The sequence below is a fragment of the Arachis ipaensis genome, chromosome B3 (genome assembly GCF_059453495.1).
Source record: "Arachis ipaensis isolate K30076 ecotype BB chromosome B3, ASM5945349v1, whole genome shotgun sequence".
NCBI lineage: Eukaryota > Viridiplantae > Streptophyta > Magnoliopsida > Fabales > Fabaceae > Arachis > Arachis ipaensis.
In genome coordinates this window covers 5,868,001-5,895,721 of record NC_142438.1, presented here as the reverse complement: position 1 = coordinate 5,895,721, position 27,721 = coordinate 5,868,001, and the positions used below count along the sequence as shown (strand labels likewise).

The 27,721-nt window shown below is 32.5% G+C and overlaps 3 protein-coding genes across 4 annotated transcripts; 2 read left to right on the top strand and 1 right to left on the bottom strand.

The window, feature by feature from the left end:
* Positions 1-17,277: 17,277 nt before the first annotated feature.
* Positions 17,278-18,636, top strand: LOC107634090 (uncharacterized). Its single transcript, XM_016337668.3, has one exon. It carries the CDS (start codon positions 17,346-17,348, stop codon positions 18,444-18,446), a length of 1,101 nt encoding a protein of 366 aa, XP_016193154.1. The 5' UTR covers positions 17,278-17,345; the 3' UTR covers positions 18,447-18,636.
* Positions 18,637-19,803: 1,167 nt separating this feature from the next.
* LOC107634092 (uncharacterized) lies at positions 19,804-21,120 on the top strand. Its single transcript, XM_016337669.3, has one exon. It carries the CDS (start codon positions 19,840-19,842, stop codon positions 20,977-20,979), a length of 1,140 nt encoding a protein of 379 aa, XP_016193155.1. The 5' UTR covers positions 19,804-19,839; the 3' UTR covers positions 20,980-21,120.
* A 649-nt stretch (positions 21,121-21,769) lies between these two features.
* Positions 21,770-27,374, bottom strand: LOC107629010 (proline-tRNA ligase (DUF1680)). Of its 2 annotated transcripts, none has more exons than XM_016331678.2 (13): positions 26,969-27,374; positions 26,328-26,860; positions 25,377-25,579; positions 25,075-25,272; positions 24,827-24,898; positions 24,633-24,728; positions 24,228-24,307; positions 24,005-24,083; positions 23,416-23,626; positions 23,108-23,304; positions 22,919-23,018; positions 22,733-22,822; positions 21,770-22,628 (listed from the first exon to the last, which is right to left on the bottom strand). In XM_016331678.2, the coding sequence occupies exons 2-13, from the start codon at positions 26,851-26,853 to the stop codon at positions 21,901-21,903; spliced, it is 2,580 nt and encodes an 859-aa protein (XP_016187164.1). In that variant the 5' UTR covers positions 26,854-26,860; positions 26,969-27,374; the 3' UTR covers positions 21,770-21,900. The 2 variants fall into 2 exon arrangements, with proteins under 2 accessions (XP_016187164.1, XP_088364832.1); XM_088508706.1 differs by having other exon boundaries at positions 27,168-27,346.
* Between the last annotated feature and the right edge of the window lie 347 nt (positions 27,375-27,721).

Below are 27,721 nucleotides of genomic sequence, written 5' to 3'. Positions count from 1 at the left end.
TTCGATTATTTAATATATTTTATTATCATTATATTCTTTAAAAAAATGTGATATTACATGATTTTTTTATTTATTTCATTTATGTTACTATTTCTATTTTTTTAACTAAAGAGTAGATGCCTACCTATGTCATATATCTATAATATTATTGTTAATATGATATCATTATTTTTCATGGCCTCTCTTATCTTCAGCATATATTTTTATATATATCTCTTTTGCTTTTTGTATGTGCCTAAATAACCTTAATTGTAAATTGAATTGAGAGAATGATTAGAGAAGGTAATCGACAAACTTTTGAGATAAAAACCTTCAATAAGAGAAGGGGACTCCCTGTTACCATGGTACAAAGAGTTTAGGAAAGAAATAAAGAATTATTTAGAAAAGTATTATTTTTGTTATTCATATTTCTCATTTTGTGATTATAAAGTTCTTACCAATATATAAACCAAGAGTACGCTAAGAGTACACTCGTTATGGAATAATATCCTAATAAATTACATTGATTTTTTTCTAATCCTCTTTGATATTTTTCTGATTTTGTTTCCTAATTATGATATTCTAATACTCCCCCTCAAGGTGAGTAGTGGGATCACCAATACTCAGCTTAGTTAGAACTTTAGCAAGGGCTTGTCTTGAAACTGTTTTAGTAAGAATATCAGCCAACTGGTCTTCTGATCTCACAAATGGAAGCTCAATAATTTCATTCTCAATTTTTTCTTTGATAAAGTATCGATCCACCTCAACATGTTTTGTTCTATCATGTTGTACAGGATTCTCTGAAATGCTGATTGCGGCTTTGTTGTCACATTTCAACTGGCTTGGCGATTGTGGTGGAAACCCAATCTCAGTCATCAATTGACTTATCCACAATACTTCAGTTATGCCTTTAACGATCCTCGAAATTCTGCCTCAGCACTTGAAAGAACTATAACTTTTGCTTTTCCAAGTTACCAGGTTGCCTCCAACAAGTGTAAAGTAACCAGCTGTTGATCTTCTATCATTTGGGTTACCCGTCCAATCTGCGTCAGTGTATGCCTCAACCTTCAAATGGTCATTCATTTTGAAAATGATTCCACTTCCTGGAGCTCCCTTCAAATATCGAACGATCCTCATAGCAGCTTCCATATGATCTTCTTGTGGCTTATGCATAAACTGACTTACTATTCCCACATCATAAGCTATGTCAGGCCGAGTATGTGATAAGTAAATTAGTTTTCCAACCAGTCGCTGGTACCTTTTCTTATCTGCTAGGGTGGCACCTTCTACCATCTTCAACTTGTGATTAACTTGCATGGGCGTATCTATTGGTTTGCAATCCACCATTCCTGTTTCTGCCAGAAGGTCCAAAATGTACTTTCTTTGGGAGATAAAGATTCCTTTGCTGGATCGTAGAACCTTTATTCCTAAGAAATATTTTAGTCCTCCCAAATCCTTCATTTCGAAGTCTGTAAATAGGTTCCTTCTCAATTTTGCAATTTCTTCAGCATCACTTCCCGTTATGATCATATCATCCACATAGATTTTAGACAAGTGATTAAATCTCCTCGTTTTTTCAAAAAAAAGGGTATGATCAGAGTTGCTTTGTTTGTACCCATACCTTTTCATGGCAACTGTAAATCTTCCAAACCAGGCACGTGGAGATTGTTTAACCCATAAAGAGCCTTCTTTAATCGGCAAACTTCATGTTTTCCAAATCCCGTTGAGAAACTTGGAGGAGCTTCCATGTACACTTCTTCTTTCAACTCTCCATACAAGAAAGCATTCTTGACGTCAAATTGATGGAGTGGCCAGTCTTCATTTGCTGCTATTGAAAACAACACCCTGATAGTATTAATCTTTGCAACCGGTGAAAAAGTATCAGTGTAGTCGATACCATAGGTCTGTGTATAACCTTTGGCCACCAACCTTGCCTTGTACCGTTCAATAGTGCCATCTGCCTTGTGTTTAATGGTGAAAACCCATTTGCACCCGACTGGATTTTTTCCTGTCGGTAGGATACACTTTTTCCAAGTATCATTCTTCTCTAGAGCTTCCATTTCTGTATTCATGGCTTTTCACCATTCAGCTTTCGCATTGGCTTCTCAGACAGTTCTTGGAATGTCTTCTGTTAAGAGTCTGACGGAAAAAGCCTTTGCAACATCTGCCATTCCTTCTCTAGCCACTCTTATTGGGTATCTTGAGTTACGGAGAACATGTTCTGGTGAGTACCGATCAGGAGGCATCCCTCTGTTTCTTCTTGGAGGAAGAATAAAGGTATTGGGCTCTGGTTCTTCATGTTCCAGTGCTATATTGTTATTGTTATTGGCCTCATTAAAAATAGGGAGTAAATAATCAGATTGACAATTACTTACCTCTTGTCTGACATTCTCAAAAGGACTCTCACTGGTTGTATGTACTGAGTTGTTTTCTACGTTGAGTGAAGTATGCTCGGTGGCTCCATCTACTTGCTCTGTTTGAACAGTTTCTGGGCAACAAAGGTTATTTAGCCAACTTGGTGGTTCTTTATTGTTCTCCCCCTGAATGCCATGTTGGCGGCTAAAGTAAAATTCGGATTCTAAAAAATCACAATCCATGGTCACATGAATACGACGAGTGATTGGATTGTAGCACCTATACCCCTTTTGGTGTGTAGCATACCCAACGAAAACACATTTTTCTGCACAAGGATCAAGTTTGGTTCTATTGGCTTTGGGAATATGGACAAAGACGGAACATCCAAATACTCGAGGTGGTAAGGTTAGAATAGGCGGGATTGCAGTTTGAGTAGCCAAGACTTGTAAGGGTGTTTTGTGGTGGAGAATTTGGGTAGGTAGGCGATTTAGTAAGTAGGCAGAGGTCGCTATAGCTTCAGGCCAAAAAAATTTTGGAACTTGTGCATCAAAAAGCATGGCTCGGGTCATCTCAATTAACTTACGATTTCGCCGCTCAGCCACACCATTTTGTTGGGGTGTATTTGGGCAGGAAGTTCGATGAATAAGACCATTTTTCATAAAAAAGTCGCGCATTGACTGGTTTATAAATTCTCCACCATTATCTGAGCGAAGTACTTGGATTTTCTTGTTGAATTGAGTTTGAATTATTTGGTAGAAAGCAAAGAACTTATCAGGTACTTCAGATTTGTGTTTTAAAAAATATACCCAAGTCATGCGAGAGAAATCATCCACAAATAATACAAAATATTGAAAATTATTATGGAAAATAGGAGCTGGACCCCACACATCTGAGTGTATTAGAGAAAAAATAGAATTGACTCTAGTGTTGGTTGGAGGAAAAGAAACTCTGTGATTTTTTGCACGAATACAAGTTTCACATTTGAGGGGTTCAGTACTACTTGTAAAAAGACTAGGAAATAGTAACTTAAGGTACCCAAATGAAGGATGTCCGAGACGCCTGTGCCATAACCAAAGTTGCCTAGTAACCGTTCCATGAGCAAGCATAGCATAACCCTGGTGTGCTACTTCATCAACGTAGTAAAGGCCTTTTCGCTCAGTACCACGCCCAATGATCTCCTTTGTAAGAATGTCCTGTAAAAAACAAAAGGTAGAGTACATGAGTACCACACAATTTAGTTCCTTTGTTACTTGGCTAACAGACAATAATTTTGATGATAGTGCAGGGACATAGAGGCAATTTTTTAATTTCAATTTTTCTGAAAAAGTAATGGAGCCTCCTCCTTTAACATCAATTAATTCTCCACTAGCTGTTTCAATATGATCTTTTGAGGGTATAGTCAAGCTATTAAAATCATGGAGGTCATGAGTCATAGTATCAGTAGCCCTACAATCGAAAATCCATTCATTTATCTTTTTAATTGGATTTTGATTTTGGATATCCCCTCTATATTGAGTCGCAGTCTGGGTTGAGCAGGCAAGGAGTTCAGTAGTCCTTGCCCTTACCGCCGCTGCTGCCTTGCCATAGTGACTTGCTTCCTCTCTTCTGGCCTCGTCACCGCTGCTGGTAACCTCTGGGATGCTCACAGCGGTGGCTCCCTTACTCTGATTTATTGATGACTTGGGATTATTTTTCCACCAATCTGGGTAACCCACAATATTAAAGCAGTTTTCTTTGGTGTTTCTTCTTTCTTCTTCCATCAATTACTTTTTTTATCAGAGTTGCCCATAATGGATAATCATATCCGTTTAGTTTGAAACCAATTGACAAATTGTCAGAATTGGTTTGTGATGATAGCATTCCAAAACTATTGCGTAGCATATTTGCAATTTGTAAAGAAATAGTTGATTTTGAGTCCCTAGAACCTAACTCTGCTCTGATACCATGTTACCATGGTACAAAGAGTTTAGGAAAGAAATAAAGAATTATTTAAAAAAGTATTATTTTTGTTATTCATATTTCTCATTTTGTGATTACAAAGTTCTTACCAATATATAAACCAAGAGTACGCTAAGAGTACACTCGTTATGGAATAATATCCTAATAAATTACATTAATTTTTTTCTAATCCTCTTTGATATTTTCCTGATTTTGTTCCCTAATTATGATATTCTAATACTCCCATCAATTTTATATAATAATATCTCTTAGTTAACATAAATCTCTTCTTGTGTATATCTAAATAGCCTTGATTATAAATTGAACTGAGGGAATTATGCTTCAATAAAGGAAGGTGACTCCAAAGACAAGATATCAATATGATCATTCGGTAAGAGAATGTGATCTCTAAAATATTTGGGATAAGAACCTTGGAAGGGGACTCCCACCTTTTATACCGGTTTGAACTCAATACCTTCCATAAAAGTTACGAGAAAAAATAACGAAAAAGGGAAGTATGACTGTGTTATTATTTCTAAAGTTCTTTCTGCTTTAAGTTATGATTATGTTGACTTTCCATAAGTTATTATCCTCACTGCTTGGATTATCTATGTCAACGTTACATGCTTTTCTTTTGTCCATTTATATTTTACGGTTCAGAAGAAAGGTTTATGTTGAGTTTGAAAACTTATATTCAAATTAAAATGATAAACAAACATTATTAAGGTATTGTTAAAGTATTTATTAAAATCATTACCAATTATTTGTTTGATGAATCTGGTTTAGTATGCATAAAAGAAAATTAATTTTTCTCTTGGCTAAGTTATTGCAAGCCCAATTTAACCACTAAACAAGTTTAGCTTAATGCAAATTTATTTCAAATCATGTGACTGAACTTTAAAAGGATAGAAAAACAAATTGGCTCAAAGTATTGAGAAGTCCATACTGCGATCACAAAAGGCATTCACTTTACAATTTCTCTCATTTATTGGTAGCTGAAACATGAAATTCAATTCACTTAAATTTGATCAAAACTTCCACCGAAAGCTATTATCTCTTCTCTCTCCTCTCTCTTACTTCGATCACATCACTTCATCTTCCAATAAAGAAAGAAAGAAAAGGAAAAGCACAGAGACTATGAAATTTTGAAAGGCAAAAAGATTGTTGCCATATCAAAGCAAAAAGGAGGACTTCAATCAAGAAGCAAATCTCTCTTGGTCAAAGTACATCAAAAGTTTGTTTCCTCTTTTGTGCTTCACTGAGAAACCAAGAAGAAAGCTTCAAGGCTTCAAGTATGGAAGAAGCAACAATGAAGAACGTGAAGCCATTTTGGGTCAAAATCAAAACTTGAGGCCAAAGTCAAGCTCAATGGTCAAGATTGAAGAAGTTTGAAGAAAAAGGATGAGAGAGAAAAGGTGAGCATGCATGCAATAGCCTTGGTCCTCTCCCTCCTCTCTGTTGAAGCCGCTGCTACTCTGATGTTGGAGAAAAAAAAGTGTGAGGGTTGAACTTGTTTCAACCTTGGAAGCTTCACCCTTCTATATTAAGGGTGAACAGCTAAGGGTTGAAAGCAAGGGAGAGTAAGTGAAAAGCACAGAGTTCACTTTCATAGCTACCCAAGTTGTTTGAATTCTTTTCCTTCATGTAGTTTATTTTGTATTTCTTTTTCTCATTTTTGATATGTCTGAGTCTCATTGTAAAAGGCAAACATGGTGAGGTTTGTAAGAAAAAGTCAATGAGAGGTAAAAGGCAGTGAGTTAAACAGTGAGAAAAAGCCATAAGATGTCTCAGAGATTCTGTGTACATCTTTATGTTTTGTGTCATGATCCTGTGGGGGAATCCCTTGCAAGTTAGGTTAGCACTTTGCTGTTGAAAGTTAGATTGAGGTCTAGTCAAATTTGGATTGGCTTTAGAATATGGATTTGTCTCAGATAGGATTGGGTAGATCCTAGGGAAGTATTGGTGTTTGTAATCTTGAAAAAGAGATAGTGAAATTTCATCATTGTTGTGATGGAAGACTGAGATACATTACACCTTATAGCTGAACCAAGATACATCTGGTGTTATTTCTTTTTCTCTACTTCAATTCTGTTTCTGTTACTTAAGGTAGCGTTTGGTGGAGAGACAGAGACGGAAAGACTGAGATTGAGAGACAGAGACAGGGATTGAAATAAATCTCAATATTCTGTTTGGTGCAAAATGGGAGACAGGAGTTGAAACAAGAATGAAACTCTAATTTAATTTGCACAAAGGGTAAAATTGGAATTAATTAATTGAAATATTAGTATTTTAGGTATAAAATGTTATTAAAGTTTCAGTCTCCATCTCTAAAAATTTCAGTCCCCTATGTCCCTACTTTTTGGAGGTATTGAAATACTGAAATTTTAGAGACAGAGACAGAAATTTTAGTACCAGTCTCTGAACTAACAAACACGATACTGAGTCTCAGTCTCTCAGTCTCTGTCTCAGTACCTCAAAACAAACGCTACCTAAGAGACAAAATAAAAATGTCTCTCAACTCGATACGAGACAAAAGTAAAAATATCTCCTAAGTTTCTGTGAGAAAGTAAAAGTACTATACAGCAGAAAAAGAAGCTAAGATTCAACCCCTATTTTCTTAGCCACTGATAACCATTAATTTATAATACATGTCATGTCATATTTTTTTAAATCCCATAAATGAACTGGGGATAGATATGGAATGATCACATAGCATTTCTACTGAGACCTTTTTAAATTCTCACCTCTTTCTCTTTTCCTCAAAGCACGCATAGGTAGTTACGATCACTACTACCGTATTCCATACTATCTACTTAGGTCGAATCCCTGTGGAGGAAACCCCCAACTGCCTGTCATAATCTTCCTAGATATAAACGCTCCAACGTCCAAGAAATGGTCATCCGAGGTGATCTACCTTAATTCAGATTCAGAGATAGGGGAGGATGAATCCAACAGCCCTAGCCAAGAAGAGGATCCAATGGAGGAGGACCGGAGGAAAAACTAACCTTTCGTGAAAAGTCTAAAGGTGGAATACGTGTCCTACTCTCCCGTTTCAACACCAGGTCAGATTCTAATTCATCCCACGCAGCAGATAGGATCTTCACCCCGCGAAAAAGTGTTGGAAAATTATTGTTGGTGTTTCGATTCGTGGAAGACTGAAGGATTCAGATGAAGGATGTAATATGATACAAGGATGGGCTTTTGTTCAACGAACAGTTAAGACACGTTGAGTTTTCTTTATAGTTATTTCTCGTTAAGCATCTCTTTTTTAATGAAAACAGTACTAACGAAAACTTTTTTGTTTTGTCCTTTTTTTTCTTTTGCTCGAACCGCTTATCTGTGTTCATTTCCTCCTTTTAATAGTCATATATTTACTCAAGTTTTCTTGCATATTCATTCTCTTCCTTGGCTGACGTTTGGACATAATGTTTTTGTCAATATTTCATTTTCCAAACATAATTTTGTATTTCTGTCTTAATGTCTCGTGCTTGTAAACAAATGCAACTTAAATGATTATATCGTCCTTTATAAATTTATCTCTCAATAAATATATATAATTTTATTACACTATCAGTATAAAATAATTTTATACATGTATTCAATCATATAATACTACGTCAACAAAAATTTATTTTTATACTGAACCTATGAATAATCACTCATAGGAACGAATATGATTAGATAATTATGTAAAATTTTTTACAGTATTAAAAATTAGAATAATTTATTTATTATCTTTTGTCTGAGTTTTATTTTTAGTTTTTTTTTTTCATTAGTGATGAGTGGGCTAAAAATGTTAGACTTTTGATGATGTATTAAAAAATTCTAAATTAGATGGAATATTTTTAGTACAATTTTTTTATATATAAAATTTAATTATATTAAGTATATATTAAAAATAATTATCAAAATAAAATATATATTAAAATATAAAAATTAAATTTAAAAAATTAAATTATATATATTTATATATAAATATATAATAATTAATTTTAATAGTTAATTTTAATATATAAATAATATTTTTAATAAAATGTTTTGTATACACAATAACTCTCCATCCCCAGACCCCCACCCCTTCAGTGTGGTTCTAATAACGAACCCAAAAAAATTCCTCATAAATGTTATGGAGGGAAAAATGATCCCAAAAATGGCTGCATGATACCTAGATCTTCTAGCACGTTACCAGCACTGTTGCTAAAAGACAAAACATGTTTCGGCCTTTTCAGTTTAAGGGGGGGAAAAAATTCCCCAACATTTTTTGTGTATAGGGGGGAAGAACTTCCCTCTCGGATTCCGAGATAAAGAATCTTGTTTACATAATCACACGCACGCACAAAAAAAATAATAATAATAATAATAAATAAAGATAAAAATAAAAAAATTCCCAATATAGTTTATGTCTTCCCTATATAAACTAATGTTTAATGTTTAATCACCTCTTCATGGGCCATAATCATATGCATATGCCACTGTCATAAGGTAAAGTCAGAACATAAACTAATAATTATAGATTATAGTATACTATCCAATACTTCACAGTCATGTGAAAAAGATAAAAAGAAATGTAATGTTTGTCGTTTAAATTTAATACTAACTTTTATTTAAAAGTACATTACCAAAGTGTTAAACATGAACCATCTTTTTGATTTCCGAAAGATCAAAACGGCAATTAAACAAAACTCTTAAAAAGAGATTTTATTAAGTTATATGAGTAAGTTTCGCAAAAAGTCCTCGTATAAAATAGTAACACTTGTTAGTGAAAGTGTAAAACTTATAATATTTCAAAAACAGCCACATCTTTTTTAGGTGCTAATCCGGTAATGCCTGATATAGTAATTGTAAAGGTTACAGGCTTACAGCATAATGAGAAAAGTCAAAATGTGCATAGCAAAAGCTTTAGAACAGCTTTAATTAGTTTGTAGTTATAATAATTAATGATAATAACCAAAGACGGATCTATATACCTTGTAGTGTCTCCACTACCATTTGAAATTTTTTTAGCAATAATAATATTTATTTGTCTTTATTAAATTATTGAATTTAATTTTACAATAATTTTTTATTTAACTTTTGATACTTAATAATCAGTTTAAGAATTTCATATTAGATATTTATTAGAATGATCAATTCTCAATTTAAATAAAATTAGTGTTCTTTTTTAAAAATAAACTCAAAAGATATTATTTATCTTTTTTTTAAAATTAGTTTTATTTTTCCTGTAGCAACTATATTAATTGAAAAATTATTTTCAACTATGAATATCACTGAGAGTTGGCTTTTGATTGTATGAGAAGTGAATTTTTAAATAATTGTTTAGTGATATATATATATATATATATATATATATATATATATGAGATATTTCGATTGTATTGTTAAAAAAAAAGATTATTCAATTTTTTTAAAAATATGAAACCTAAAAAATAGAATTATAAATTATATATTATTATTTAAATTATTATTTTAGTGTTTTAATTTGTAAATTATATATTTTGAAGGCTAATAATATTTTACAATAACAATAATTATACTATATATACATAAAAAGTAACTATCCCTATAGAATATATATTGAAATACAAAATACATATTGAAAATGAATTAAACAATAAATATATTTATATACAATTATAGCTGATTTTTATGCAATATAATATTGAGTTGATTTATCTTGTGTCCTAAAGGTACATATTAAAATTATAAATTAAGAATATTTTTATTGAAAATACAAAAAATTTAAGTTTTTAATATATTTATTTTGCAGTTATTAAATAAAAAAATTAAAATTTTTCACTAATTTTAAGCTTGTCACGTGTCTTTATAATACATATTAACTAAACCTAAATTATTATTATGTTATATATATTTTATCCCCAGTTCTCCACTATTAAAATTTTTTGGATTCGTAACTATCAGTTACGAACAACTCTTACATTAGTATAATAATAAGTCCTTGAAAAACCCTTTATTTGCCATTAATCCATTACAATTTTATTAACTCCATTTGATTTGGTTGAAGTTCATAAAATGCATTTTTAGTGAGATTTTTTATATTTAAATTTAGAATTACATATTTTAAAAAAAAATATTTTTTACTTAAAAAATTTGTTAACATAATAAATAAAAAGTATTTTTATATTACTGTATTTAAATATAATTATTGAATAAAAATATTTTTTAAATTTTTTTTTATAAAAAATCACTTAAAAAAATATTTTTTTAAAAACTCACTCAACCAAATTCTTAACATGATAGCTGTTTTGAAGATTATCTGAAATAGGGTTATTTTTGGACCTGAACATAATGTTCAGACTTTTTTTAGGACAACGTTCGACTTCCACTGATATCGAGGTGCCGCCGTCCGAATTCCTCGTGAGGAGGAAGGAATGGTACCTGCAAGGGACTTCGATTCTTAAGTTTGTAAGGATTTAAACAGGTTTTTAGTAGATTAAATTCTGAATATATCTAGGGTGTCAGTGCATTTATAATAGAGTAAATAACCATATTTTTAAAGTAGTTTCACCTTTGATGATTGTTCCTTTTTTCTAAGAAATTGTTGAAATTTTTCTTCTATATAAACGGAAAATATCTTAGGAATGAGTTACTTATCTAAATAAATCTAAATAAGTAGAATTGATCTGCTATCGTCGCACCTGTAGATGTAAATGAGGCAAGTTCTCTTGGGTGAACTTTCATTTATTTTGGACCTCGCTATATTTTTTGGCATGGGTATAAATAATGGCCCACGTGAAAATAATATAAGGTATAATGTGCTTTTAATTATATTTTTTTGTTTGGCCTGCTTTTTTGAAACTATTTATGTATGTTTAGAGAGCCCTTATCATATTTTTGTTAAGGTTGGAGATATTTTTATTTCGTTTTCCTTTCTTTCCTTTTTTCTTTGGGTCATGCGTTACGATAAAAGTCTTTTCCCGTGAGTCCGAACGTGTACAGTTCTATGCTACAAAAGCATTTTGGACACTTTGTTATGGACTAAACCAAATCTCATTTCCTGGGCCTATGATAAAATATCTATAGTTTTTAATTAGTTAGAGAAAGAAAAGATCTGTGTTAGCTGACTCAGCTCAATAAGGACAAATTGACAATTCTTAATTTTATTTTCGTTATTTATTTTGTGTTCTTTTATTCTTTTCCAGAAAAAAACCTGTATAATATCATAAATATAACATTAAATTAATCAAGAGTAATTACTAAAATTCTTCTCCCAAAATATTTTTAAAGTTTTATTTCGACAGACAAATCAATTTATAGTTTATTTTTCAGCAAATTAATTATCCAAATTAGTCTTCAAAAATTCTAAAAGTAGATATTTTAATCCAAAAAAATTAATACATAAATCAATCCGATGAGTCAGTATTTTTCTCCATCAGTCCGAAAAATTCTTATTTATGTTATGATTTCGTTGGCAATCATAAGAAAACAATTCCCCTTAAAAATACCTATTTGTGCTACTATTTTACGATTACTATTTTTTTATTTTTATCAATTATTGTATTTATTTGATGGATCCACAAACCGCGAAACCTTCTTTTTTTCTATCTCTATCCCTATTGGCCGAAACCAACGTTTTGATCTTCTGTTGACTAATAATTCGAATAAGTCTTGAATCAGCCCCCAAAAGTTTGATGTAAATAAATTTTTGTCCTATGTTTTCGAGTTATATATCCTCATTTAATTTTGGTTATTGAGTAAAGGATACTTTGATGAATAACAATTCGATTTTTTCTTTCAGTTATTTCTTTTTCTATCCAGTCTATTAATAATAAAAATAAATTCTTCCAATATATAGAGTAAAAAGTTCAATAACTTTTGCTACTATAATTTTTATGACCACTATATTTTACTTTTTATTTAAAAGTGTTTAACCTATCCATATAAAAGTGTATTAAATTGAAAAAAAAAAACATAATAAATAAAATAGAAATAGCAAATAAATGTTGGATTCCATCGTTTTTACGATTACTTTTAAAATGGTGAGATTCTCTATATACACTGGAGCTTCTTCTCGGATTTCATTCATATTATTAACTTGAACAGTTCTCGTCTATTTTTCGACATGACTCACTAAATTATTTAAGTCAAATCTATTTGATTTCTAATATGGTATTTTTTTCAAAAAAAAATATTATTGAACCATCATTACTACATACACAATTCCAAATTCAACAAAAAGAGATGTACTAAATCTCATATTTTCTTAAACTAAAAGCATATTATTATGGTTTGTCTAGTTTCATGTCTTGTTATTTGTGCGTTTCATTTTGTTATGTTAAATATTCTTTAACTCCAAACTAGATATGTCTTTCATAAAAGGGATTCAAATATGGATTATATACATGTGTATACACTATGTAAGACTGTAAGTAGATATGCTCATATAATCATCATCATCGAATGCGCATTTAGAGATATTCATTAGTATAAATTACACCACATAAAAAAAATTTATTATTATTATTATTATATTATTATTATTATTATTATATTATTATTATTAATTGCACCATAACATTGTATCATAATTTTTTTCATATTTTTGAACAAAAATAATGATAAATTTATTCGTTAGATTATTAGATTCTTATATATGTATTTATAATATAAAAAGAGTTTTTACATAAAAAATATAAAAAAGTATATATATCGTCACCCAATAATAATAATAATAATAATAATAATAATAATAATAATATTATTATTATTATTATTATTATTATTATTATTATTATTGTTATTGTTATTGTTATTGTTATATTATTGTTGTTGTTATTGTTATTGTTTAATAAAGTTATTAGAGATTATTTAAAAAAAATTCAATGCCGAAATTATTTAATATTTTTATATTTAATATAATTTAGTTTAATGTGATAGGTAGGAATTAAATATAATCAAAATTATTATTCTATTTTCACTTGAATTTTAATTTAATTACCAAATTATCAATTAACTTAAAAAGCTAACTGAAAATATATTTTATAAGGAGATCACTTTAATAAATACACTTAAAATATCTTTTTTTAAAGAAGTTTATATGTGCATCTTATTATTGGACATCTTTATTAAACTGGTTAATAATTTATTTTTTAATAAACTCGAACAAAATCGATTTATTATAGTAACAATAATAAATCCAATGGTCTGCATTATAATTATTAGACCCAATTTGATCCGATTGAAATACACAATATAAATCGAATATCTTTAAATTTTTTAATAAAAAGACAAATATATCCTTAACTTTTTGTTTTGCGGATATTTAAATCCCAAAAAATTTAAAAATATAATTAAATTCCTAAAAAAAATTGAATTTAGTGTTATTGTAATAGAAAATCGATTTTATTCAAATTGGTTAAGAAATTTAAAAATAATCGATTTATTAATACGTTCAATAATAATGTGACACGTAAACGTCTTTTTGTAAAGACGTTTTACGCGTCTTTTTGTAAAGACGTTTTACGCGTCTTTATGGGAGCATCTCCCATTTTATAATTAGACTAACTTAACATACACATCTATGTGTACATGCATATTGTTTTTCTTTGATTTATAATGTATGCAAAAATAATGTTAATAAAAAAATGTATCAAATTTACATTTTCTATTAGTGAGTTGTATTGAAAAATGGACTGAAAACCGTTATGTTTGAGAAAAAATATTAGAAATTAATTTGTGTATTGATTTTTTTAGGAACTAAAATGTCTATTTTTAAATTTTTAGAGATTGATTTAGATAATTACTTTATCTAAAAATAAATTAAAAATTGATTTGTTTGTCAAAATAAAATTTAAAGATATTTTTGTGTATTAATTTTTTTTTAAAATTAAAAAATATATTTTTAAAATTCTTAGAAATGGATTTAAATAATTATTCATTAATCAATAAAAAGAACTTTGACATGAAGTGCTCATCAAAAACTAATATAAAAAAGGATTATAAACACACTCTAAGGATTCAAGCTTTCTTCTGCATATTCCCTTAATGGACATTTGAATCTTTGGAATGTATTTTTTTAAGGCACAAGTGTATCTTAGATACACTCACTTCTGTCAAGTTCTGTCACAGCAAAAATATTTCATCTCTTCAATTGCGTAACTACATTTTTTTCATGTAATTAAACCTCTGGAGATTAAACGAATACGACGTAATCCACTAAAAATATTTATACTCATGATGAACGACATACAAACTTAGAGCGTTTCATTGGTTACCATTACTGATGTATATACGTTCATATGCTTAATTAATGTTTAGAGGAAAAATATGCGCGTGGATCGAGGTATATGCATGCCATTCTGATCATAATTATAACAAAAATGGTTGAAATGAAAATCCATGTATATACCTTGCACATGTTGGCATGTGACGATTCAAAGCTCAAACTCGATCGAGAGGCACATATGTATATATATCTCGTTTCCATTATGCTTTTTAATTGTGCAAATTGAACAAACAATTGGAAAATCCAATTTGCATGTCACTTGATTGTGATAAAAAAGATTCCATACAAAATTTTAAGATAAAATTAAATAAGATAAATTATATTTTTTATTTTTAATATTTTTTAAATATATATCTCAAGCGTTTTTTTTTTTTTTTTTTGTGGCTATATATCTCAAGCGTTTAGTTGTATTTAAGCAATTTTTATTCAAAATTTTCCCTAAACTTAACTCTATATAAAATGTTGAGGACAAACTTAAAAATTTTTATAAAAAATTTTGACACAAATCGAAAATGTTAGAGACAAGATGAATGAAATTAAATATTAAAAATATATTAAAAAAATACAATTATTAGAGACTTAATTAAATATTAACAAATAAAAACAGAATTTGTATTTACTTTGAATAATGTAACAAAAGTATCTTTTATATTTATGTAAAATTTGTCTAAGATTTTATATTTTATTTAAAATTATATTCCAGAGAATCATTAACGAGGATTAAACTTTAATTTTTTTGTCATAAAAATTTTATACCATGTTATAAAATTGTTTTATTTTAAAAATTTAAATTAATAAAAAAATAATAAAAAATTATTTGATTATGCTAGAGAAACAATAACTTTATATTATGTTAGAAAAATAATAACTTAAAGTTATTATTTATTCTCTAGTCCAAAACACAGCTAAGTTAAAAGTGAGCAAAGTTCAATCTACATATAAGGGTTTTGATGGCGCAAACTTTGGCCCTATTTACTTGAATTAATAAACTAACTCCTATAATTTTGCTTTTTTCCTTCATCTAGATGAGATATATCAACAATTTTTTTAATAGAAGGGAACGATTATCTATTATCAAAGGCGAAACTACTCTAAAAGGTAGTTATTGACTCTATATTTATATTTATAAACATCCTGATATTCTCAAATATTTTTTGAACCCAATTTACTAAAAAATTGCTAACTTAAAGTATCAGGGTTATTTGTAAGTACCATCCCCTACTTCACGAAAAATTCGGATGACGACACTTTGACACCGGTGGATGTCGAACGCTCCCCCATACGAATTTAGATCTGATGTTCAAGTCTAAAAACAACTTAAATAATTATCTTAATAATTTAACTTAATATCTATAATTTTATGTATATGATGTGCACAGTTATACACTTACTATATGTAATATTATTTAATTATTCCAATAATAATTAAGGAATATAAATAAGTTAAGTGGTAATTAAATAGTGTAAAATAAGATAATATTAAAATAACGTGAACTAATTTTTTATTGTCTCTTAAATATTTTGAAATAGTTATATCTTTAACCTAATAAATCACCACTTTGAAGTCATTAGCATAATTTAATGGAAAAATATAGGTAGACAATAAAAATACTAAAATATGTAAACAATAGATATATTGGATGTTAAATTCATTAGATGTGTAGATGGTTATTCTAATATTAAGATTTAGGTGAATAATTTGATAGTGTAGTATATTTTTATTTTATTTGGCCAATTTTACATCCCATTGTTCACATTGTTCACAACAACCATTGTCTACCTAATAAAATTGAATCCCGCTAGGGAGCCAATAGAGTATTTGTACAATGTGTACAATAGATTATTTATTTGACCCAATATGAGTTAGAAAATGAACATCCAAGATAAAATACTACTAATTTCTCAAACACAATACATTCATACTATCCAAAATAACAATTCGAATACCATGATAATAAATATCTAATATTCTTATACCCATTGTACACATTATATAAATACTTCGTTACCTCCTATACTTCCTCAATCCTAATTTAATTATGCATTAAAACTACATAAAAAAAAAACTTTAAAGCCTTCACTGGTTGGTCGGTTTCCTTCCCTTTGAATACTAATTTTAACAAGGGAGATAATAAATAATTGAGAAACTAAACATGCATGGAAGGCTACGGCTGGAGTTTATGCGTTGAAAACCCAAGTTGCCTTTTTCCTTGTTCAAATTTTATATCTGGATTATTTCTTGGTACAATAATCACAATAAACAAATGCTCTACGAAGATTTAACACATTTATCAAGAACTATATCAATATATTAGAAACTTCCTTCCTGCAAGACAACCAAATTAAAAGAGTTAACATGTGATGTGAGATGGAGTAACTTGAAAGTCAAATATATATTGTTGTGAAAATATTCGAGCTTGGAACTCTAAATTAAAGGATATATATGGCCTATCATAATTAATTCAAGGAGAAAATAAAAAGTCACCTTATATTAAGATTACATGTTATTACAGTGTTAAAGTTTCTAGCCAAACAAAATTCACAAATGAAATATTTTATTAAATTTTAAATGCTAAGATGAGATTTAAACATCTAATCCTTAAATGTGGACGAGTGAACCCATTCCTTGACTAAAATTTGTTATTTATTTATGAATTAAGTTGACATGATGAGAGGGAGCAGAATCATTTGAGAAGGCTCCATCAAAATATTTAAGTAGTTGTCAGAATTTCCAAACTCTGATGCACAAGCTAAGTAATTAAGTAGCCACGCTACTCTCTCTCTATATATTCACGTTCTTGCAACTTGCAACTCCAAAGTCCAAATCACAATGCCTGTAACAGCAGCAGCCACCTTACTATTTCTCGCGGCGGTAATTTCCGCCGCGAACTCGTGTCCGCCCTCCGACCGGGAAGCACTATTAGCCTTTAAGGCTGCTCTCCGGGAGCCGTACAACGGCGGAATCTTCAACTCCTGGACCGGCACTAACTGCTGCCGGAACTGGCTCGGCGTAGCATGCGACCAGAACTCCGGCAGAGTAGCCGAGATCAACCTCCGTGCCACCACGCTCTACACAACGTTCGAGAAGCCTCATCGCCAGGGATACATGGCCGGTCACATCTCCCCGGAGATCTGCAAACTCGCTAGCCTCTCCAGCATCGTCATCACCGACTGGCAAGGAATCTCCGGCGACGTTCCTCCCTGCATCACCTCCCTCTCCTTCCTCCGCATCATCGATCTCACTGGAAACCGAATCACCGGAACTCTCCCCTCCAACATCGGAAACCTCCGGCAGCTGACGCATCTTAGCGCCGCCGACAACTCCATCACCGGCGTAATACCGGCATCGATTTCGTCGTTGACCGGATTAACGTACCTTGACCTCCGTAACAACAGAATCTCTGGCCCGATCCCGAACAGTTTGGGCCAACTAAGGTTTCTGAGCCGGGCCTTCCTTAACGGGAACCAGATTAGTGGGCCAATTCCGGGCTCAATTTCTCGAATGTATCGTCTCGTGGATCTGGATCTGTCTCGAAACAGGCTATCGGGGTCCATACCTGAATCATTGGGCCGAATGCCAGTTCTAGCAACACTAAATTTGAATACAAACAACCTTTCGGGAAAGATTCCATCGGGCCTGTTGGGCTCAGGTATCAGTGATTTGGACTTGAGCCATAACATGCTGGAGGGTTATATACCTGATTCGTTTGGGCCCAAGTCTTATTTTACGTGTTTGGAATTAGGTTACAATAATTTTAGGGGTTCGATCCCTAAATCCATTGCTAAAGCTGCGTTTATTGGGTTTCTTGATTTGAGCTATAATCACTTGTGTGGCCCAATTCCAAAGGGTGGTGTGTTTGATACTCTTGATGAGTCCTCATTCGCCCACAATGATTGTCTCTGTGGGAAGCCACTACTCAAAGCTTGCTAATTATTATTCTTTGTTTATCTTTCGTGTTCTTTCAAAATGTGTCTGTATTTGTGAGCTAGAAAAGTAAGTTATTCTTACCATATGTATGTCGCTCTATTTGTGATAAGCTGAAGGAGATGGAAAGGGTTTTGTTCCTTTATCATCCGTAGATGGCCAATGATTTTTTTCTGTAAAGAGTTTTGTTTCTAGATTTATTATGCTTTTGATTAAGATACATGTTACTCTCAACACCGGGCGTTTAGTAGAAGCAGAAAATTAAAGTAAACCAAAACCTTTACTTCCCTCATAAGTGTTTTATATAAACAAACGTCAAAATGAATGTTAATTAGCGTTAAGAAGTCTCGTGTTTTTATGGCTTGAAGAAAATATGATAAGGTTAAATTAACTTTATCCAAAGCAAAATATATGGTATCCTTTGTATTCAAGAATGCCTTCTAGCTATATATCTCGTGTATGTGTCCTGAAATAGCTAGTGATGAAGAGTGAAGACTAGCTTCGCAGCTAGTGCCCCTACAAAAACCAACTTTGAATTTTGCCTCTTTAGCTGAGATGTGATAGCTATAATAAGCTATAACTAGATCACTTTAAAAAGAACTGCTTTGCCATAACAGCTGAATCTGATACTAAACACATAAAGTGTCAAATTAAAGTGAAATAACAATCTTCATTAGTTTCATTCCTATAGCTTTTTAATGTGTACCTAATAAGCCTAAAACATAGACACACAGATACTCATTTCATCTCCGCTATTTGGATCGATCAAAACATGCATGTACCTCACTCTAACTCAAGGATAGTTATATTACACCCACCGCATGAAAAGGATTAAACACTATACATTAGATTCAGCCCCACCATGCACCATCACTTTCAAAATCTACATCTACGAAATTCCTTCCTTGCATTTTTAACAGAACTAACTTCCCCAACAAAATTAACTTAAAAAGAAATTCATCAACATTAATCCTTATGCCACAAGAAACAATCCCTTAGCTTATGCTAACTAAACATGCAAATCTATATGTTATACTCATTTTTACCACTTTTCCTTTTTTAAATGGCCATAAGAACTCTCTACTACAACACAAAAATGTTATTCCTAGGCATCAAATATGGGAAACTCTTGATCAAGAAGACAACTATGTATTGGATATATGAGGAAATTAAATCCTACTACTTTATTTCATCTGACAGCTCCATCAATTGTCACGCATTCTGGCATAAGTGATCACAGAGAATAAAGGTACTAAAGTTGTTGTGATGTCTATAAAAATTTACAATTCAACATTTTATAACCTTTATGAGAGGTATATATATAACTATATACACATACCAAGCTAATTCCTATACTAAGTGACGTGCATTCTCACACACACACAAATCACATAGCACAATGTGTATAAGTGCAAGTTTAGTTACACTCTCATTAGTGACGTCACTAGTAGCTCTAATTACACAATTACAATTAGTACAATGTTGCCCTTCATCAGAATGGGCATCCCTAATGGCCATCAAGGCCTCCCTCTACGAACCAAACTTCGGAATCTTCCACACGTGGCGCGGCACCAACTGCTGCTACAAATGGTACGGCATTGCATGCGACCCGACCACCCGCCGTGTAGCCCAAATCAACCTCAACGGCCTAACCGTCCCCGACAATCGCCGTCGCCTCAACCGTCACGCCACCACCGGCTACATGACCGGCCACATTTCCCCTTCCATATGCAACCTCACACAACTCTCATCCATCACAATCTCTGATTGGAAGGGCATTTCGGGAATTATCCCTTCTTGTATTCAAACTCTTTCCTTACTTCAAATATTAGACCTCTCCAATAACAGCATTACCGGACAGGTCCCTAAAAGCATAGGAAGCCTCACACAACTTACAATGCTCAATCTCGCAGATAATCGCATCTCGGGAACCATTCCAACCACTCTAACTAACCTCAGGAATCTCGTACACCTCGATCTCCGTAACAACCTCATGAGAGGTCACATTCCAACGGACTTCGGCCGGCTCAACAACATGAACCGGGCTTTCTTGAGCCATAACCTTTTAACCGGTCCGATCCCCGAAACAATTTCCAGGATTTATGGTCTGGCCGTTCTGGACCTCTCAATGAACCGGTTTTCCGGTAAGGTTCACGAGTCACTGGGCCGGATGCCGGTTCTTGACTCGCTAAAACTGAAGTATAACAGATTAACGGGTGAGATTCCTTCCACGGTTTTGGGTTCGAGGATGACTCATTTGGATCTGAGAGGGAACATGCTGAGTGGGGAAATTGCTGACGTGTTCGGAGAGCGTTCGTATTTCATAAACCTGGATCTGTCTTTTAACAACTTGAGTGGTTCGGTTCCAAAGTCGTTGAGTTCTGCTAATTACATTGGTCACTTGGATTTGAGTCATAACCGTTTGTGTGGGAGGATTCCTAGTGGTGAACCGTTTGATCGTCTGAGAACGACGTCGTTTGAGCATAATAAGTGCCTATGTGGCATGCCTCTTAAGCCGTGCACTCAAGAAACAGTTTGAGTTTGTGCATTTGCATGTCTTTAATCAAGTTTGGAAATTGTTGAAGGTCATTAGTTATTGTTGGGTACTAGAAGCCGTGTGCTTAATATATATAATTTTGTAGTAATAACGCAATAAACGTTGATTATATGATTATGTGTATGTAATCCTATGTATGATGTTCATTCTACATTTTTCACACCAAATGCGAAGAAGGAAAAAAATTTTTTTTTTTTTTTTACGAAAGATATAGAGACTCGAACCCGCAACTTTTTAATTGAGTATGGAGAGATTATGTCATTTAAGCTATTGCTTCTTGGCAAGGAAAAAAAGATATATTGTAAGGCTTACATTTACTTCATTTATGGAAGTTGAATTAAGCAAAGGCAAGAGGAAATCTCTCTTTTGCCCTTTAGCCACGAAGCTAATAGGATTCAGTTTCCACACTCCTTGCAAAGTGAAGCTTGCAGCTTTATTGAAAGCAGCATCAGAACCATTGCAACTCAGCTGCTTCACTACTACTACTCCATGAGTGGTAACAAAGCAACCATGATTACTTTCAGAGTTTCAGGTTTCAAAGATACATAGTGTTCCATCTTTTCCATCCAATCCATTTACCACAACAAAAGAAGAAGACGGCTCACTTTTGGATTGATTGGATTTTTCATTGTGTCCAAATTTGTGTTTAAAAGAGTTCCCTATACTTAACATCTCATTGTAACTTCTTTTCTTTTAGAATTTTCATCTGAAAATAAACTATAAACATCTACAAGTTATATAGTTGGAACAGAAGAGAAAAATGGACTACAACTTGCTCTACAAATGAATATTGTTTTTTTTTTTATTTGATTATAGATCAAACTCATATGATGTTTATTCCACTTACTATACACCATGTGGGAGAGAAGAAGAAAATAATAAAATATAAGGACAACTCTTACATCAACTTTGAATGTTGAAATAAACAGTATAAGGCAAATCTTTGAATGTGAACAATGGCTCCAAGAGAAAATCCCTGTTTGCACCCTTAGCCACAAAGCTAATAGGATTATATTTCCTTATTCCTTCTTCTATAACAAAGCTTGCTGCTTGGTTAAAATCATCTCCAGAGCCACTGCAACTAAGCTTCACTCCTCCATCAGTGGTAACAAAGCAACCATCATCGCTTTCAGATTTCAAAGATACCGTTTCCTTTTGTCCATCCAAGCCTTGTACCACGATAAAGGAAGAAGATGCCGCACTTTTGGATTGATCAATAATAAGAGGTTGGTTTGGTCCTTGGTGAATCACATACATGCCAGGGGGATTAAATAGTTCTATCGTCACGGATTTGCCAATAAGATCCTTCCATGTAGAGAACTTTGTGGAAGGATCTTTTGGGACTAGCCTAAATGTTTTGTCAATGGCAGAATCAGGGTCTGGTGTAGATGTAGGTAATGATTCCATTGTAAGTGATGATTGGTTTGTGTTTGTTAAGGCATAAGTTGAGTTTGCAAAGCCTTGGTACAAAGTGAATAGTTGACTATTGTAGCTGGCAGAAACTGGGGTAATCCAATCTCCAGAAGTTGTTTTACCGCTGGAGTTAATGTCCCAATCACCGGTTGTATGGCCGGCAAGGAGATATGGTCCATAAAGAATTGCTTGAACAGATGCATATTCAGGCCTGTCATCTGAATTTAATTCAGAAAGCAAGTATTTTCATTATAAGTATATACTCTAACTTCAGATTAAGAATACTAGAATTCAATGCACATGGATTATTTTGTGAAGCTACCTTTTATGGCCTCTGTTCTGATGGTAATAGGCAACTGAAGCTTCAGTTTGTCACCTGCACTCCACTGTCGGCTTACTGACAAAAAATTTCCTTCAAGAACACAGAATAAAATGTCAATGTTAGTCTTCTGCTCATTTCTATTATTCTCCCTTTTCCTCTTTTTTATGATAAAAAGAAGATTCATACCAGGACTTGGTAGAGATAAAGTTGCATCGTTCAATGTTGCTTTGGCACCATCCAAACTAGTCCAAGATGGTATGCGAAATTTCAACGTACTCCCGGTTTTCTGAAAAAATTGAAGATTAGATGATATGACTAGATTAAACATGTTGAATATAGAGGTACTGAGATTCAATAAGATATTCTAGTTGTTACCTCGTTAGGAGAAAATGTAAATGTGACTCTTAGGTAAGGATCCCATGAAACAACTGGATCTACGGTTTGATTGATCTCAATTTCCCCAGATTTCCAATTAAAGGAGCTTGATATATACTGAATGATATAAAGAGTAGGTTCATTCGCCTGCTCTTCAAAATAGATAGAATCTCCAAGCTTTGAGAATGACTCAATTCCTAGTGAACATGAAAGAGAAAGAGAAGTTCATAACATAACATAACGAAGGAGTGCAGATATGGTGTACTTAGGCACAATTCAGAAAGTAAATAGAAAGCATAGATATAAACCTGTTCCATAGCAGCACCAGAAAGAATCAAACTGTGTTCCCCAGCCATGTCCAGTTTTGGCCTTGGAAACCCCTCTGGCTAGGGGAAGCATATAAATCATCACTCCAGGATCTGTTCCCCTTTGAATGCTAAGTACACCATTCGTCAAGGCGCGTTCATAATAATCTGCATAAGAAACCTCCTTGGTCCATCTAAACAGGTGGCGAGAAACCTGAGAAATGGTTTTATTTTTAGAATATAAGATGATGGAAACAATATAGAATTACGTAAATATTTCAACAGAAAGAAACTAAAATTTATCTGAATATCAAATGTTACATCACACTCAAACATATAAACTATATCTCCATATAAAATAAATGAATCAGCATTTGATAACATATCCCATCGAGAAAGTAGCAAGACAAGAACTATGTTATATGTCTAATGAAATACAATGTGGTGATATTTGAGAGATCCCCTTCTAACTTATTTCCCTCTTCCAAGAATTCAAATAATCATGAAAGATTTTCATCTGCACATCTTTAACTTCCTGGATTCAAGCTGCAAGATGAGCTTAAAGAAAAGAGATACAATTAATTGCATATACCTTCAACATGTTGTAAGTTGTGCATGATTCTTCAGTTTCTGTTGTTTTTAAGTTGTCTGCTATTCTCTTTGGATTATGCCTGTGCAAAAATCAAAGTGAAGGAGCTTAGAAAGTTATATAAAGGTACAGAACAATTCCTAGACTTGACTGATGCCCATGTAGAATGAGACAATCATTCAATGGATAACAAGAACTGAAACTAAAAATGCCAATATCATCATACCAGAACTCCGACACTGATGTTCCTCCAGTAGCATAGCTGTGAGAAGAGTTAATAATGTCCATAAAGAATGTCCCAATATCCTAACACCCAAAGAAAAAAACAAGGCAGAGCTTAGAAACTTGAAAAGCATGACTGCTTGGCTTAATTTATATTTCCATTAAAACTACTAAACATACCCAATATTTGGGAGGAGTATACAGATACTATAAATAGACTTGGAATATGAAAATTGAGCAACAAATTTACTACAGAAACATAGTACACCTAAACGAACCCTAAATTACATGTTGAAAAATTTAAAGTAATTAAACAACATTGAACCAGAAAAATGGTAAATATAAACAACTTTGCTCAAACTAAAAGATATCTATTCCAGAAATCTACAGTATGCATATAGCAATTCACCTTATAAAGTGGATCACCAGTGACTTCATGCCGCATTTGAGCTCCAATAACAACGGGGATATGTGTATTAGCATGAAAATTAGTTATGTCATTAGCCTACAAGGAAAAAAGAGAGAGAATTTCAAAAACAGCAATTACATTTGAAGGATCATACAGTGTGGAATATCTATCAGAACGAATATTATAATCACTACCTGTACAGCAAGCAACCCTAAAAAACATGGCTTGTCAAAAAGGTGAGCCAACATTAAATGCTTTGGATCTGCCTGCAGAAAATAAACATGACAGCTTCATCTCAAGAGTGAAGTTTCAGAAAAAAAAAAAGTGCAATGTGCTATATTCTTTAAAGAAGTCTTGTAAGTAAGCCAACAGCTATACTCATATCAACAGAAAAAATCGTAAAATCAATTGAAACAACATGAGAGCTAACACACAAACTAACCGTTAACGTGTATAATCTGTAAAGGACATCATTCATTCCCCCAGTTTCCTCATTCAGTGATTCATAGTGCCTACTTATAGTGTTCTTTGTTATTACATTCAACACTCGGTTGTAAAAGTAATCAACCATCCATGTCACAACTTTTAGAGCTTGAGGATTTCCAGCAAAAGTATGTTGATCCAACAGGCCGGCCAATATCTGTTAAAGATTAATTTTTTTGATAACAAAAGAAAGAATTTCATTAATGTATTGAGGCCAAAAGAAAGCACTTGCAAGTAAAATCTACCTTTTTTCTATTGTACCTTGTGAATGGTGTAATAGGGAGCCCACACAGGCTGAATAGCTTCAAATCTGTCAAAAAACTCAGATGGAAATGCAGAGAGATATCCAGTTCCAATTTTCTGCTGACAGGCAGAGAGACCGGCGACAACGGCTGACATTTTATCCTTCAATTTATCATTCTGTGTGCTCGCCCACATTAGAGCTGATGCACTTAAGTAATGCCCTGCAGAAGTGTTAAAAACATGCAATTATAGACCAAACATGGAAAGTGAATTGCAGAGGTTGAAAAGTTGCAACAAGGGTAATGTACTTTGCAAGATGGTACAGTGCTAAAATCCCAAGGAGACCAAAATATGCATCTGTATCTAAACATCTGTGTGAGAAAGACAGTGCAGGTATTGTGAATAAACATCAGACCAATTGAACAAAACTCAGTACTTGAAATCCATGAATTTCAATGAGTCCTTCAATACAGAAAGACAAGATTTACCAAAGCCTGTAAACATTATTGGCTGTTTGGGTGGATTGGTCTATAAAGTATAAATACACCTTCCATTTTAAATTCAAATAAACACTTTAATCTTTTCTCAGATCATCACAAGAGACCCTTTTGAATATTAGAATGAATAAGAATCAACAATAATCTGATATAGGCTATTATGTTTTCCTTTTGCAATTTAAAGTCTTTACACAGAAACCTGAAGAGCTGAGTATATGAACAACAAAAAATAGAGCATATTCTAACTTAGTCAGGTTAACTATATAAATCAACAACTATTTTTTAATATAAATTATTGCGGTAGGTTGACAGATCATTTTAAGTTTTTAACCTAAGAAGCTAAGTATAAATAAACAACATTAAAATTCACCAAAACATACCAAAACACTAAGAGAGCATAGAAATTAAATCTAAAAAAAAAAATACCAGCACCAATAATAGTTTAGAAGATCAATGAAATAAATATACTAACCAACAAAATGACCCCTGAGCTCAACATTGGAACCTTCCCATCCTCCATAAGGTGTCCCAGGAGTATCAAGACCAGCTGTCTTCCTGAAACTCCAAAGCAACCTGTCAACATCCAACATCAAGAGATACTCCAAGTTGGTGTTCTGTGCCCTGCCATGGATTGAATCCAACGGCAGCCTCACATCCTGCAAAGGCACCTCTTTGAGGAACCCTGCAGCCTCAGGAGAGTCCTTAAACACACCAAGGTTCTTGATTTTCCTGTACATGAATGCCCAATCATGTTGGTCCCTCTGTGATAGGAACCTCCTTGGAAGCAAATCAGCCCATGCTGAATCATCTGTTGGTGTCAAATGGAAATGAGACATCACTTCTTTCTTCCAAGTTTCATTCTTGGAAGTTAAGAGTTCATAGCGGAAGGAGTGTGATTGTGTTGGAATGTTTGTGCACTCTTTTGTCTGTGCATAGCAACAACACACAACAAGTGAGAAAGTAAGCAATAAGAGAACAACAGAAGCCTCCTCCTTCATCCTCTTCCTGAGAATTTCAAACAACGAAAACAATGGGTTAGTTTTGAGGCTTCAAAAGTTTAAAACCAAAGGCAAAACGGTTACCAAAGTAGACTGAGGCATTAAAACAAACAACCTGTGTTCAAGTTTGAGTAGAACTAGAACTGAATTGAATTGAATAAATAACAAGAAAGGTAAACACTATAATATATATTTTGTTCTTCATAAAAGAGGATAAGAAAGGAAGTATGGGATGATGGGTATATCCCAATTGAAGGCAGAGAGAAAATTGAGGGAAGAAAGAGAAGAGAAAAAGTGAAGATTAGTTGGCATACATAGTCAAAAGAGAGACACAGGCAGAGGCAGAGCAGAACAAGGGTGAACAGTTAAGAGTAAGACAACATAATCATAAACATGTGAACTGTGAACTCTGAACTGTGAACTGAATGGGATCTCTCACTTTTTTCTCTTCAATTTATATCTGCTTAATCATCTCCCATAATCAACCCAATATACAATTAATGAACGATTCATTTCTATATGAAATGCACCACGTAGTGATCATGAGGACACATTTTTATTTTTAATATTAGGTTAACAATGATGTTTTCTACTGTGGTATTTTTCTAAAATATAGGATGATTTAAGTTATGGAATACAAACCGAACCGTCTGATTTTTGTATTCGGACCGTCTGATTTTGTTTAAAAAATTAAAAAAATTTGGAGTATACAAATCAGACAATCCAATTTGTGTACTCCAATTTTTTTTATTTTTTAAACATAAATCGGAGGATTCGATTTGTATACCTCAACTTTTTAAAATTTTTTAGGGTTAACCACTAAAAATGCCTCCGAATTATTCAAACGCTGACAGAAATGCACCCGAAT